This window comes from Thunnus thynnus, chromosome 20 (assembly GCF_963924715.1).
Source record: "Thunnus thynnus chromosome 20, fThuThy2.1, whole genome shotgun sequence".
NCBI classification, from domain to species: Eukaryota; Metazoa; Chordata; class Actinopteri; order Scombriformes; family Scombridae; genus Thunnus; species Thunnus thynnus.
This window is the reverse complement of record NC_089536.1, coordinates 7,328,050-7,339,882: the sequence shown is the minus strand read 5'-3', so window position 1 is coordinate 7,339,882 and position 11,833 is coordinate 7,328,050. Positions and strand designations below refer to the sequence as shown.

General features: G+C 41.9%; 1 protein-coding gene across 4 annotated transcripts in view; it reads right to left on the bottom strand.

Moving 5' to 3' along the window:
- Nucleotides 1–11,833, bottom strand: part of wnk4a (WNK lysine deficient protein kinase 4a) — a 46,316-nt gene that overhangs the window by 2,300 nt on the left and 32,183 nt on the right. The window contains exons 13-21 of one of the 4 annotated variants that reach the window (XM_067577211.1): nucleotides 9,907–10,080; nucleotides 7,241–7,295; nucleotides 6,751–6,882; nucleotides 5,304–5,414; nucleotides 4,564–5,213; nucleotides 3,761–3,848; nucleotides 1,895–2,504; nucleotides 779–984; nucleotides 564–658 (exon numbers count right to left, since the gene is read on the bottom strand). In XM_067577211.1, the coding sequence (XP_067433312.1) occupies nucleotides 564–658; nucleotides 779–984; nucleotides 1,895–2,504; nucleotides 3,761–3,848; nucleotides 4,564–5,213; nucleotides 5,304–5,414; nucleotides 6,751–6,882; nucleotides 7,241–7,295; nucleotides 9,907–10,080 (2,121 nt within the window). Of the gene's footprint in view, nucleotides 1–563; nucleotides 659–778; nucleotides 985–1,894; nucleotides 2,505–3,760; nucleotides 3,849–4,563; nucleotides 5,415–6,750; nucleotides 6,883–7,240; nucleotides 7,296–9,906; nucleotides 10,081–11,833 lie in introns of all 4 variants that reach the window. The other 3 variants (XM_067577210.1, XM_067577213.1, XM_067577212.1) reach the window with 3 other exon arrangements.

Below are 11,833 nucleotides of genomic sequence, written 5' to 3'. Positions count from 1 at the left end.
ATTTCAGATGTCTATGAGTTGTTAACAGCTCCACCAAATAGTGATTTTTCCCTCTAAACTTCTCACATGGTTTCATTTCAATAAATGTTCAAATGATCCAATATTTCACCAAATTAAAGATTATAGAAAAAGTCCCAAAACTGCAAAACAGATTTGTGTATCAGAACTTTGTTTTTTCTTCTTTCCTCTCCCATTAATCATCTCACGACCCCTCAGATTTATCTGGTGACCCTTTGGAGGGGCCCGACCCCTGTATGAAGTAGTTAAAACTAGCTCCACCTCCAGCAGCTACAACAGTAACATGCTGCTCTAACACTGATGCTTCAGTATTAATAATCTAATGATGTCATATATAATAATATATCAGTCAGAGGGACCAAACCACTACTTTTACTGCAATACTTTAACTACATTTTGCTGCTAATACTTGTACTTTGATGTAAGAAGGATTTTTCATAACGGACTTTTCCTTGTACTGTAGTATTTTTACATTGCTGTATTGGTACTTTTACTTAAGTAAAGTATCTGAATACTTCTTCCACCACTGTGCAATGTACACTCACCATTCTACTAATGTCAGTGGCAAAGGTGACGCCTTTGCTTGGTTTATCCTGGGAGCCACTGCTGCTACCTCCAAGAGAGTTTCTCCTAATGATACCTGGGAAAACAAGCAGTACTTGCATTATAATACACATTTAGACGTTAAATTGTCACATATTTACCAGGTAATTACTCTGACAATTCCCTAATAGAAAGAAATATGGATACTCTTCCTTACCTTGGAGTGGCAAAATGTCCAAGCGCTGCAGGCTGTTTCTGCGGGACGAGGGGAAACCGCTGCCCTTGGACAGGCGGCGCTGTCGATTGGACAACATAGCAGCAGGAGAGACGATGCCTGGAGGGGGAACCTTTCCCATCTTCTCATACAGCTCCTCAATCTCTCGCTTTTGGGCAGCTTGCAGGGCCTGCACCTCTGTCAGATGTCTGATGAAGGACAAACAGTAACAAATGTGAGCGGTTAAAAGTCCCATCTTTTGGTGCTTTGGAAAGTCAAACAGTTAAACAGGACCTTGAAAATCCTTGGAGGCTTGGAAGGAAATTAAGGTCTCAAAAAGCTTCTGATTATAGATGATTTCTCAATTTTCTTTTACTTGACATGATTAAATAAAATAAATAAATAATTCTACAAGATCTTTGATATTTTAAAAATAATTTTCAGTAACTTATCAGGCAAAACATTTTTGTTGGATCCAGCTTCTCGAATGAGAAGATTTGCTGCTTTTTCTGTTTTCTGTATTTATAATTTGATTATGGGATTACTGGGATTTGGACTGTTTGTTGGACAAAAGAAGCAGTTTGATGACATCATGCTGGGCTCTGGGAAACTGGCATTCTTCAACAGATGAATCCATAATGAAAATAATAGTTTGTTTCAGCTCTACAAAATTCATCAATAGATCTGAGCTCTACAAAAACCTAATGATGGAGATATGTGTTCATAAACAAGTTGCTCATTTTTAGAACTGGTGATTTAACCTTAAACATTCATTATAAAGATGGAGAGCAGAAAATGAGGCCTTAATAACTTTTCATTTTTACTTCTTCTTTTGTTACCCCAAAGCACTTTGTCCCAAGACAATCATAATAGAAAATTAGCAATTGGAAAATGTTTAAATTTAATGCAAAAGTGAATGTGGGAGCCCAGACAAAAGACCTTTTTTACTCCCTTTACAAGTATTCATATTCGACCCCATTTAGTTGACTGCTTCAGATTTTCCTGATGAAACCATTTTTCCCTCTTCAATTTCATAAATAGCTTTGTCCTCTGTTCTCTGTCAATATACCTTTTCAGAGTTGTACTGTTATTTTGGGCATCTTCAGTGGTGTCACTTACTTCTCTCTAAGTTCCTGAAGCTCTTCCAGCATTTCTTCATCATCACTGTCTGAGTCATCACTGCTTAGGTAGGGAGTATTGCGGTTGTATGTCATCATCCATAAATGGTGAAGGGCATTGCTGTACTGCGGGCTGCCTGCCGCTCCGTCCCACAGCCTCCCCTCCATCTCGGCAGCTGTCACTGAGAGTCCGCTGTCTGCAGACGTCCCCATCAGGCTGAGGCTGTACGCCCTCCTCCGATTCCTCTTCCTTGTCCTCTGTCGTTCCCCAACAACCCCTGCCTCCTCTTCTTCCTCCTCGTCCTCTTCTTCTCTGTTTTGCAGCTGCTGCTGCTGCTGCTCCTGACTACCAGTCCATCCAGTCTGCCCATCAACCTCCTGGAGGACCCCTGTCGACCCTCTGTGGGGATGTGGGTGAGGAGGGGACATGGTGAGTGAGGTGCCCAGGCTGGTCTCGGACTCTCCCTGTTCCTCTGTGCTGCTCTCTGATGGGGTGCTGCCACTGTCTGCTGGCTGTGGTGCAGCAGGTACAACGATGGCGACAGGCGCAGGGATGTCCATGCTGGGCGTCACCTGGAATCGCCCAACAGTCACTGGTGCCGACTGTACCTCTGTAATATAGAGGAAGAAAATGTGTTAATCAGTGTATGCAGTCCACTACACAAAATTTTAACAAGTCTGGTTCCCCTTCAAAGAAAATGTACGTTAATTACCTGATTAAGTATCTAAATTTATGTCTAATATATGGATTTTTTGATAAATAACATGTTATATTGGTTAATACCAATACAAGTCACTTGCAGTGTATCTCTCTACTTACTTTTAGAGTCCATGAATAAGAAGTTGTAACATCTGGGCAGCCAATTTGTAGGAGTGACTGCCAATCATTGGCTAAACAGTAGCAATTGTTCTCTAATCTGATCAGAGCTGATTGATCAGTAGAACAAAGCTCCACTCAGTCATGACTGCCAGAGTTTGATTAAATCTAATAAGGTGTTTTATTGCCAACAACCTTGGAAGAGGTATCACGCTTTTGTCATTGTGTCTTATTTCCTAAAATAGTAACTTCTCAGAGTATGAAGATATCCGCTATAGAGCTTTCATTTATGGCAGCGATTATAACTCATAATTGTAACAGGGTTGTTTATCTGCTGTCACATAAAATGGAGTGACGCAAACAGTCACTGCATGCGCTCACAGCTGCAGACCATTTTAGGGTTTCAGATCCTGCAGTACCTCAGTTCGCCCACTAAGTGTCCTCCTTACAGTAAGCACAGGAAGCGTCTGGGTCTGTGCCCACTGAAACAGAGGGACTTTGTTCAATGTGGGCTTCTGAGGACGGTATAAATACAGACAGGTGTGGATATGGAAGGAGAGGCCTGTAACGAGCACGGCTGCTCACTGATTGGTTCTTGCCGGTGGGTAGGGCTGCAATCACCTACGTTTGTGTTCATACTGAATGGAACATTACATCCAGACTCCTGGTTACGCAATGGCTGCTGAGGCACCGCTAAGAGGTGATAATGTCACCCAGGATACAACGGAGAGAAAGAGAAAGGGAGCTGAAAACAACTCAAAAGGCAAATTGACCGTAACTGAGACATCAGACTGTATTTAGACCCAATACATCATAAAATGCAGCAGAGAAAAAGAAAAACGTGTACGGCTGTATGGCTGTGGGTGCATTTGTGTGTATACACAAGCGCGTGTGGGTTTGTTTGGGTTGCAAACAAAAACATCATACAGAATGTCATTTTCCAGCTCTCCAAGCCCTACGGTAGTAACATACATCACATTAGGTGTTTATGATCCAGAGACGGAAGAAAGGCTGTTTTAGGAGCAAAAGAACATGCACAGGATTTCTTACCAGAGGCAGTGGAGGAGGCTTTTGGTTTGGAGCTACTGGCATTCATCTCGGGTACAGGAGGATGCAATTTAGGGCTGAAGGATGATAACTAGACAAGAAGAATAAACATTATTAGCATCAGTGCTACAGCCAATTGGCCAGATGTGATCAATCCACATTAAATACAGTCTTTTTCAGTGTTCGTGTTTCAGCTATCAGTTCATTCATTCAGTCATGGCGGGACACCAACTCAGTTTTTAGTGCCACAGTAATCCCTGGCCTAATGCTAGCTTACATAAAGTTATCTCAATCAGTGCCAGGCAGTGCAGTACACAGTTTTTGGAAAAAGACAGCTCAAGTATCTGAGCAGTCATCGGTTTCAGCAGATACCCTGAGTTGAGGTATTGGAGGAGTACTGGAGAAAAAGTTGTATTGGTTTGTGCCTAATTTTTTTTTATTAATCAATGAATCGTTTAGTCTTTAAAATGTCAGAAAATTGTGAAAAAATATCATCGCTATTTCCAAGAATCCAAGTCAGGATCTTCAAATAGTTTGTTCTGTCAAACCAACAGTCCAAAATCCAAATATATTCAATTTACAATCATTTAAAATAGAGAACAAAGGGTAAATTCTCACATTTACATTTGGAAATGAAGAAATATTTGGCATTTTGGCCTGATAAATGTCAAACGATTAATCAGTTATCAAAATTGTTGAATTAATCAACTAGTCATTTCAGCTTCAATTTGCTTACACATAACATAGCTGTAAAGGAATCTCAGCTGATATAAATTCTGACATAAAAGTAACCAATGGTGACTCACGGTGTTTTCTGGGGTCTCTGGGGGTGATGGCGAAAGATCTGACGAGTTTGAACTGGAGACTTCTGATCTGGGTGTCGTCTGGGCTGGAACTTGGGCAGAGAACGGGGCCACATAACTGTGGAGACTGTCCTCCTGGGTCAGGTTGGGGAGACTGGAGAGTCCAACCTGCTGCAGAGGCTCCTGAGGAGCCTGTTGAGGAGTGGAAGGCAAGGAAAGTGGAGAGACAGCATGTGGGCGGGTTGGGGGTCTACTCAGAGGAAAACCCGATCCATCCATTTGTAGTGTATTCTCAGGGCTGTGGTAGATGTTGTTCTGAGCTGGCATACCAGGTGTAGGGTAAGAAACTTCTGCTGGCGTGGTCTGGTAATGTTGTGGGTAGACGGATTGGTACCCTGACTGTGGGGTCATGTGAGCGGGTAGCTGGGGGTGGAAGCCTGGAAAGGAGGGTATCCCCTGGGTGGACAGGCTCGCAGGAGGGATGAAAGACTGGGCCATGCTCATGGCCATAGAGATGACGTTAGCCAAAGAAAATAGGGGCTGCGTGTCTGAGGGCCACATGTTGGGATGCTGAGCCGCAGGTGGGGACATGGGGACGCTCTCATTGCTGCCTGGGCTCGGGGTCTCATTCAGAGGACTTGGGGAGCCCGGGGCTGGGGAGGAAATGGAGGGGAAAGTGGGGTTACTGGCTACACGTGTGAGGGGAGGATGGATCCCTGCTGTTTTTGGAGAGCCTGAAGTACCTGGGTATGGGAATGGGAAGTGAGTGTTGCCCATGTAGGGCAAGTGGTAGTGCTGGTGGTGGGGCAGAAGAGAAGCAGGGTGGTGATGGTGCTGATAATGGAGGGGAGACCCTGGAAGACAAACAGATTTACAGTTTTAATTTGTTTGTGTGGAGTCATCTTAGGTACAAACTGTGCAAGAAAAAACATGTACAGTAAGTTTCTCTTAATGTCCAATTTAACTTGTGCATCATAACACCTAAGAAGTGTATTTTTAAACAGGAATTTTCTTCGCACCGTTGCAGTGGAATTTATTGGACAGAGTTGACCCAGAGAGACAAGTTGTATCGCTTGTTCTACTCGTCTCCTCAGAGTTTGGTCGGTACAAGTGTTTCCTCAGCCCTGCCAAGGCATACGCCATGTGGAGCAGAAATCTTTCCTGTACTTTCAAATAATGGGTTTCCATGGTGAACAAAGTTGTTTTGTTTAAAGCACTATCCGACTATAATTCGTAAGCTGGAGCAGTTGCACACCAGGCTTAGTGTACATGGCTGTGAGGGATTCAGCATCAATAGAGAGGGTAAGGCTTTTAGGATTGACATTTTAGAGGAGTTTAAATGGAACACACGTGTGTGTACACAACTTTTTGGGACTGATTGTGAGATTAAAGTAGTCAGTATTGCTACATCACTCTGCAAGGAATAGTCGAGGATGCCAATATTTTAGCCTCATCCATTGATTCGACATTTACTTCAACAATAGCTCCACAGTTATAAACCACACCTCCTGTTGCTGATGATGCAAACCAGCCTCTACTCCTCTACTTTCCATGCTGACAGAAACATACGTAGGTTAGGCAACACTCTATAACAGTGGCGGTTAGCCAAGAGGCATTGCGAAAGCGACCATGCAGTGAATGTCCAGCAGAGAGGGGACGCAGGACAAGAGGGGATGAGGATGTTCAGATGGCCACAAAGGCCGAAACTGGGGGCATATGGGGGATATGTGTTCTTTAATTGACTTCAAATGCCCCTCCTGTGGTGAAGGAGACTTTTAACGGGGGAGGAGGCTTTCTTGGAAATCCTGTAGGAGTTTGTGCTGGCAAACAGATGTTGTGGAGTATCACAGCAGTGTAGAAAAGCTTATGCTTTACAGCGACAGCATTCACGGCTCCCTAAAAGCCAGAAAGCGCCCTTCAGGTGAGGTAATTACCCAAGAGGCCCTGCTGCAAGGCAGACACAGACGAAAGCTTTGAGGTGTGGGGATGGTGGATGGCGCCATGCGAATGTCTGAACAATACCAAGAACGGGCCCTGAGGAGGGGGGTGGGGGGGTTTATGAGGTAGCAGAGCTTTGCTTTGACTTATTCTCTGCCAAAGGACTGTAACAATTTTTCAGTGTGGTGAAACAGTAAACAATGCTTGGCTTCTTCACGTGGGGACCAGAGGGAGGGGCAGAAGGCTATTTACCTGGGGCGTTGTGGAAAGACTGCGAGCGTATAAGAGGTCGCGCAGGTGAAGTAATGTCTGCACTGAAGACGTCTCCATTGGGGCACGGAGGAGAGCCACGTACCCCTACACTCGGGTTAGCCACACTGAAGTCTAAGACAAGACACACACATGCATGAGATAAAGCCAGTGCACCCACGTCCGCGCACACACACACACACACACACACACACAGTGATCATGCACAGAAAAAAAAAAAAGATGCAACTAATATGAAAGTTAACCTTACATGCGGTGAGAAAGAAATTCTTTATGCAGTTCACACACACTTGATGTTACAAGATGAATTTACAGATTTCATGAAATGATTAAAAAAAGAGCAGGGAGCCAAGCCCTAAGGAGCTCATTCATTTTCAGATTCATATTATATTTAATCTCCTTCAGCATCAAATTATCCAGTTTCCCCTCATGGATGAATTAAATTCATCATCAGATCAGACATGAGACTTACCAGGCAGAGAAGAGGAGGAGTGTGTTCGAGGCAGGGTGTGACTGTGCAGATTAGGCTGTAAGAGAGCACATTTAATGAAACTCAGTATTCACGTCTACTCATTACTGACAAAAACGTTCATGTTAAAAATGTTCAAATGTGTCTTATATTTGAGTTGAAAGGTGACTTTATGATGCAGCAGCAGTACAAAACTACTGGTTTGCTCACCAGTATTAATACATGGGTAGGGGATTTTTATGGTTGGGGTACTAGTGAGATATAGATCTTTTAATAAAATCTCAAAATTGCAGCAGTGCAGCAGAGACTGAGATATCACTAGCACACTAAAAACACTAGATGGTACACTTGCCAAAATGCAACTCATTAGCATCTTTGATTAGACCCTCCCCGCCTGGTCAACACCCACATGTTGTAGCGCTGGCTTTCTGCAATCATTTTGCAATTTCTAAGCCAAACCCGAGATATTTGGGTTATGTCACTTGAGTAATTTTATCCAACTTGACAAAGCTCCCTCCAAAACAACAAGAGATTATATAACTGTTTTCACAAATTGAGTTGTACAATCTTGACTGGTAAGCTGGCACTAACATGTAAAAGCTGTCCGATGCCCACTAAAACATTGTATGCTTCAGGCTTTAGATGCCACACTAAGGACGACCCTGTGATATGACCTCAGATATACGTGTATGCGCTTTCAGTGGAGCATATATTAAGTGGACTATAGTTTTTTTTTCTCTGTTAATACTATTGTAGGAAGGCTGGAGAAAATATACTGATAACTGGTGAAGAGCTCTTTCCTCGATCATGAAAATATTCCAAATCAAACAGCCATTTGACACAAAATATCTTCCTCAGGTACATCATCGCTCTCATACAGCTCACTCTTGAATTAGACAGATACCTATACAGGAAGCTTAGAGTTGCAGCTATAAAAAAAAAACATTAGGAGGAAGTGGTTAAAACCTACTTAACCTGCACAACAAAACAAAGAATAACTTCATCAGAAATCAAGAACTGGAATTTTTGAGACAGTGGAAAAAATGGATTAAAGGGTTTATTCAAAGAGGAGGCAGATGTCACAGCTGATGCCAACAGCTGTAACCAAATCAGTGTTAAACACACTGCATGGCTTAAATGATTAAACTAAGTTAACTTAAGTTAAATTAAGTTTTTGTTTTCTTTTTCTCTCTTCTTGTGTATGTGTATATATGTAGTTTTTAAATTTGCTGTAAAATATATACATATTATAAGAATGCTAGTACAATTGTTATCATATGTAAGCAAGTATATATACTTAAAATGCATTAAGGTGTATAAAAAAGAGCTGTTTCCAAATCCAATGTTTTTAACCAGTTAATATAATCATTTATGGAAAGCCATTTAACCTCCATAATATGAATGACTCTTCCAATTTGGCTCCATCTGTAAGAGCTAAAAGTCAAAGAAGAGATCTGTTTTCTGGAAGTGATGGGAAGAGGAAACCAGAAACTGTTGGACAAGAATGAATTTCCACGGATTCAACTTCTATTTATAAACCATATATCTTCCCAAAACTCTTAGAATAGCACCCTACCTCAGAGACTCAACAACCCAAGCAGAGATACCTAGAAACTGGGGGTCGTGGGTTTCTCTCTGAATTAACTAGCTAGATCTGGTTTTTCGGCTGGGCAGTGTAGATGAATGCATCCATAATGGTTCTTTGTAGGATGTGGTCCATGCACTGTTTTTAATCAGGTGCTGGAGCGGAGCCAGGAGAGATTTGTTACCGGTGGTTCTGGGTAATTATGCAGCCAGGGGGTCGGAAACATGGTGAACAAGGTAGATAGTTGGCAGTTGCGGTTTACAGCTCTCACTTGTCTTTTGTCCTTCATGAAACTGCACATTATTCTGTTCTGCATCATTTATGAACATCTTTCGAGCATTTCTTTTTATGAGAGGGTACAAGAAGATTGTGTTCTTTCTCTGTTGTACAGAGAGGAACACATCCTGGCAGAACAGACGCTTCTTTTCCTTCATGCAGACAAATCTGAATGTATCTGATTAGTCATTATGTCATCTCTCACACAGCATGGCTTTGCTCCAAACAAACCCTTTTTTTCCTTCTGCATTTTACAGTTTCACAAAATCTTGATTCAGAGAGGCATAATAAATCCAAACATAAAGTATTTTACCCATTCAGTGTGGGCAGATGTGCTGGAAAGTTCGTTATGGTGTAAGCACTGGAAATGATTTGTGGTTTTGGGAACAAATAAATGTGAAAAAAAAAGGAGGCATGGGGTAGGTTGCCACAAATCACAGCTTTTTATGATATTAGTGCTTTTAGTAACATCATGTTCTAAATGGGAGTGCTACCTCAGGTGGCTTTAAGAACAATTAACCTTCTATCTTTAAGGGCAAATCTCAGGAGGGATTGTGGACGATGAGGAAAGCACTCTAGTGAGGTTTTTTTATTTCCAGCATAGGAAGCAATACACAACAGCTTCCCACTTGCACCAGATTTATGAGTCCGCCTTAGACAACCACAGCCCGACACAATATAGCTGATGTAATTTACGATGATCAGACAGAGCAGTAAAACACAAGCTCAGTTCCTGTTACTTCCTTTGTTGCTGGCTAACAATTGCCGTGATGTGGATTAGTGCAAAGGAGCAAGTGCCGCCGCTGACCTGAGAGGAAGACAACGAGTTAACCCCGTTGTGGAAAGCAGGCTGGGGAAGTCGGTGACCGCCGGAATGAACCAGCTGTTCTTTCGCCATCAGAGCCTCAGCCCGTTTGATGATGTCACCCAGGCGGTGGATGAAGCCTTCCTTCTCTGACGGCAGGATGAACTCATTGTGCACCTTGAAGACAAAAGGACAGTGGTGGAAGAAGTATTTAGATACTTCAGTAAAAGCAGCAGTACCACAAAGGGAAAATACTCTATTACAAGTAGAAGGCCTGCGTTAGTAAAAGTACACAAGTATTATCAGCAAAATGTTCTTAAATCATCAAAAGTAAATGCAGAAAAACGGCTCCTGTGAAGGTTATTTTATGATATATTAATTGTAATTACCCTTTTTACTGTTTTAGCTGTTTGTAAAGGAGCTAATTTGATTTAGTTTTTATAGTAGAAGCATGAAGTAGTAGAACATAGCTGTAGAACTGTACATAATTACAGTGCTTGCGTAAATGTACTTCCCCCCACTGACAAGGGAGATGCCTCTAAGAACAATAGACACTTGTTGTCTATTTGTATGTCCATCCATGAAATCCACACCCACCCAAATTCACACCCATCTACCCTCAGCTAATGCTTATTCTCGGGGAAAAAAATACATAAATCATCTCATGTAAATCCACAAAACAGCACTTTGTTAGAGTTCTGACTTTTGCATATTCAAGCAGTTTTGAGCACTGCTGTGAATTGCGGGTCGGGGCGTGGTGACCATTTCCTGTCAGCATGGCATAATTCAGCTCATTTGAGCTCCGCACTGAGAACCACAGGAGGTGTTGTGATGCCAAGAGCCCCTGCTGCGCCAAGACTCAGTAAACAAAAGCCCACTGTGTTTTAGAGTGAGGAAAACAGTACATTCAGTGAACACAAAGTGCTGCTGCACACGTTGCCTCATCACGTCTTCCTCACACAGGCTCTCATATGTACCTACTGTACATCTCCGAGCCTCTAATGAAGCTTGTAGACAATAACAGGGGGGGATGGGGCTGCTTACCTGCGTCATTCACTTGTCAGCAAGTTAGATATAATATCAGCCAGAGTTAACATTGATAAATAAGAGGCTTTTAATTGGAAGCAGGGTTGAACAAGTTCAGCTGAGATAGAGGAATCTGCCAGGCTTATCAGCTGAGCTCAGTTATTTATCTGTGTACAAATCCTCGACGGTTGTAGGAGGTTCAGTCTTCAAAAAAGACTGATTACTTCCACTGTTTACTCTTTAACACCCGGTTTTATCTCTTCATGTCTCCTCAGGTAGCTTTAACGAATTTCATTTCTTTTTGTGGAAGCTACATGATGTTAACACTGAGTGAAATATTAAAAATCAAGACTCCATACTTTTAATAGCTAGGCCGTTCCATCAAACAGTAATATTTGATGTCTTGTTCATCATTTTATTCACATTTCCCTAAAGTTTAGCCTGATATGTCTGCTATTTAGAATTTAAATTAATGTTCTGTCAGTTTGAGCAATGTTTGGCTGCGTAGCATGAGTTTGTAATGAGTAGCTCATGCATATTTCCATAAAGAATCATTCGATCTTGGAGAAACTTAAAGAATACAAACTTCAAACATTTCAGCGATTCTTCATTTTGTTATTGTAACCAAATATCATCCATTTACATTACATTACATTAAAAAAAAGAGTCCAATAGTGGACATCCAGATCCTAATCATCACAAAAATCAATTCTTATTTGATTGTCAACTGTTATATGTCAGCAAATTTCATGAAAATTCAATTCAATTAATGTTTCTGAGCTACCTCACTGCAGATACACGGCAAAACTAATGAAAGAGACCTGTTTTTACCTGATCAAAGTGTTGAATTATTGACACTCTGAATATAATACCTGTTCATTATTGTTTGGCCAGCGACTGAGCA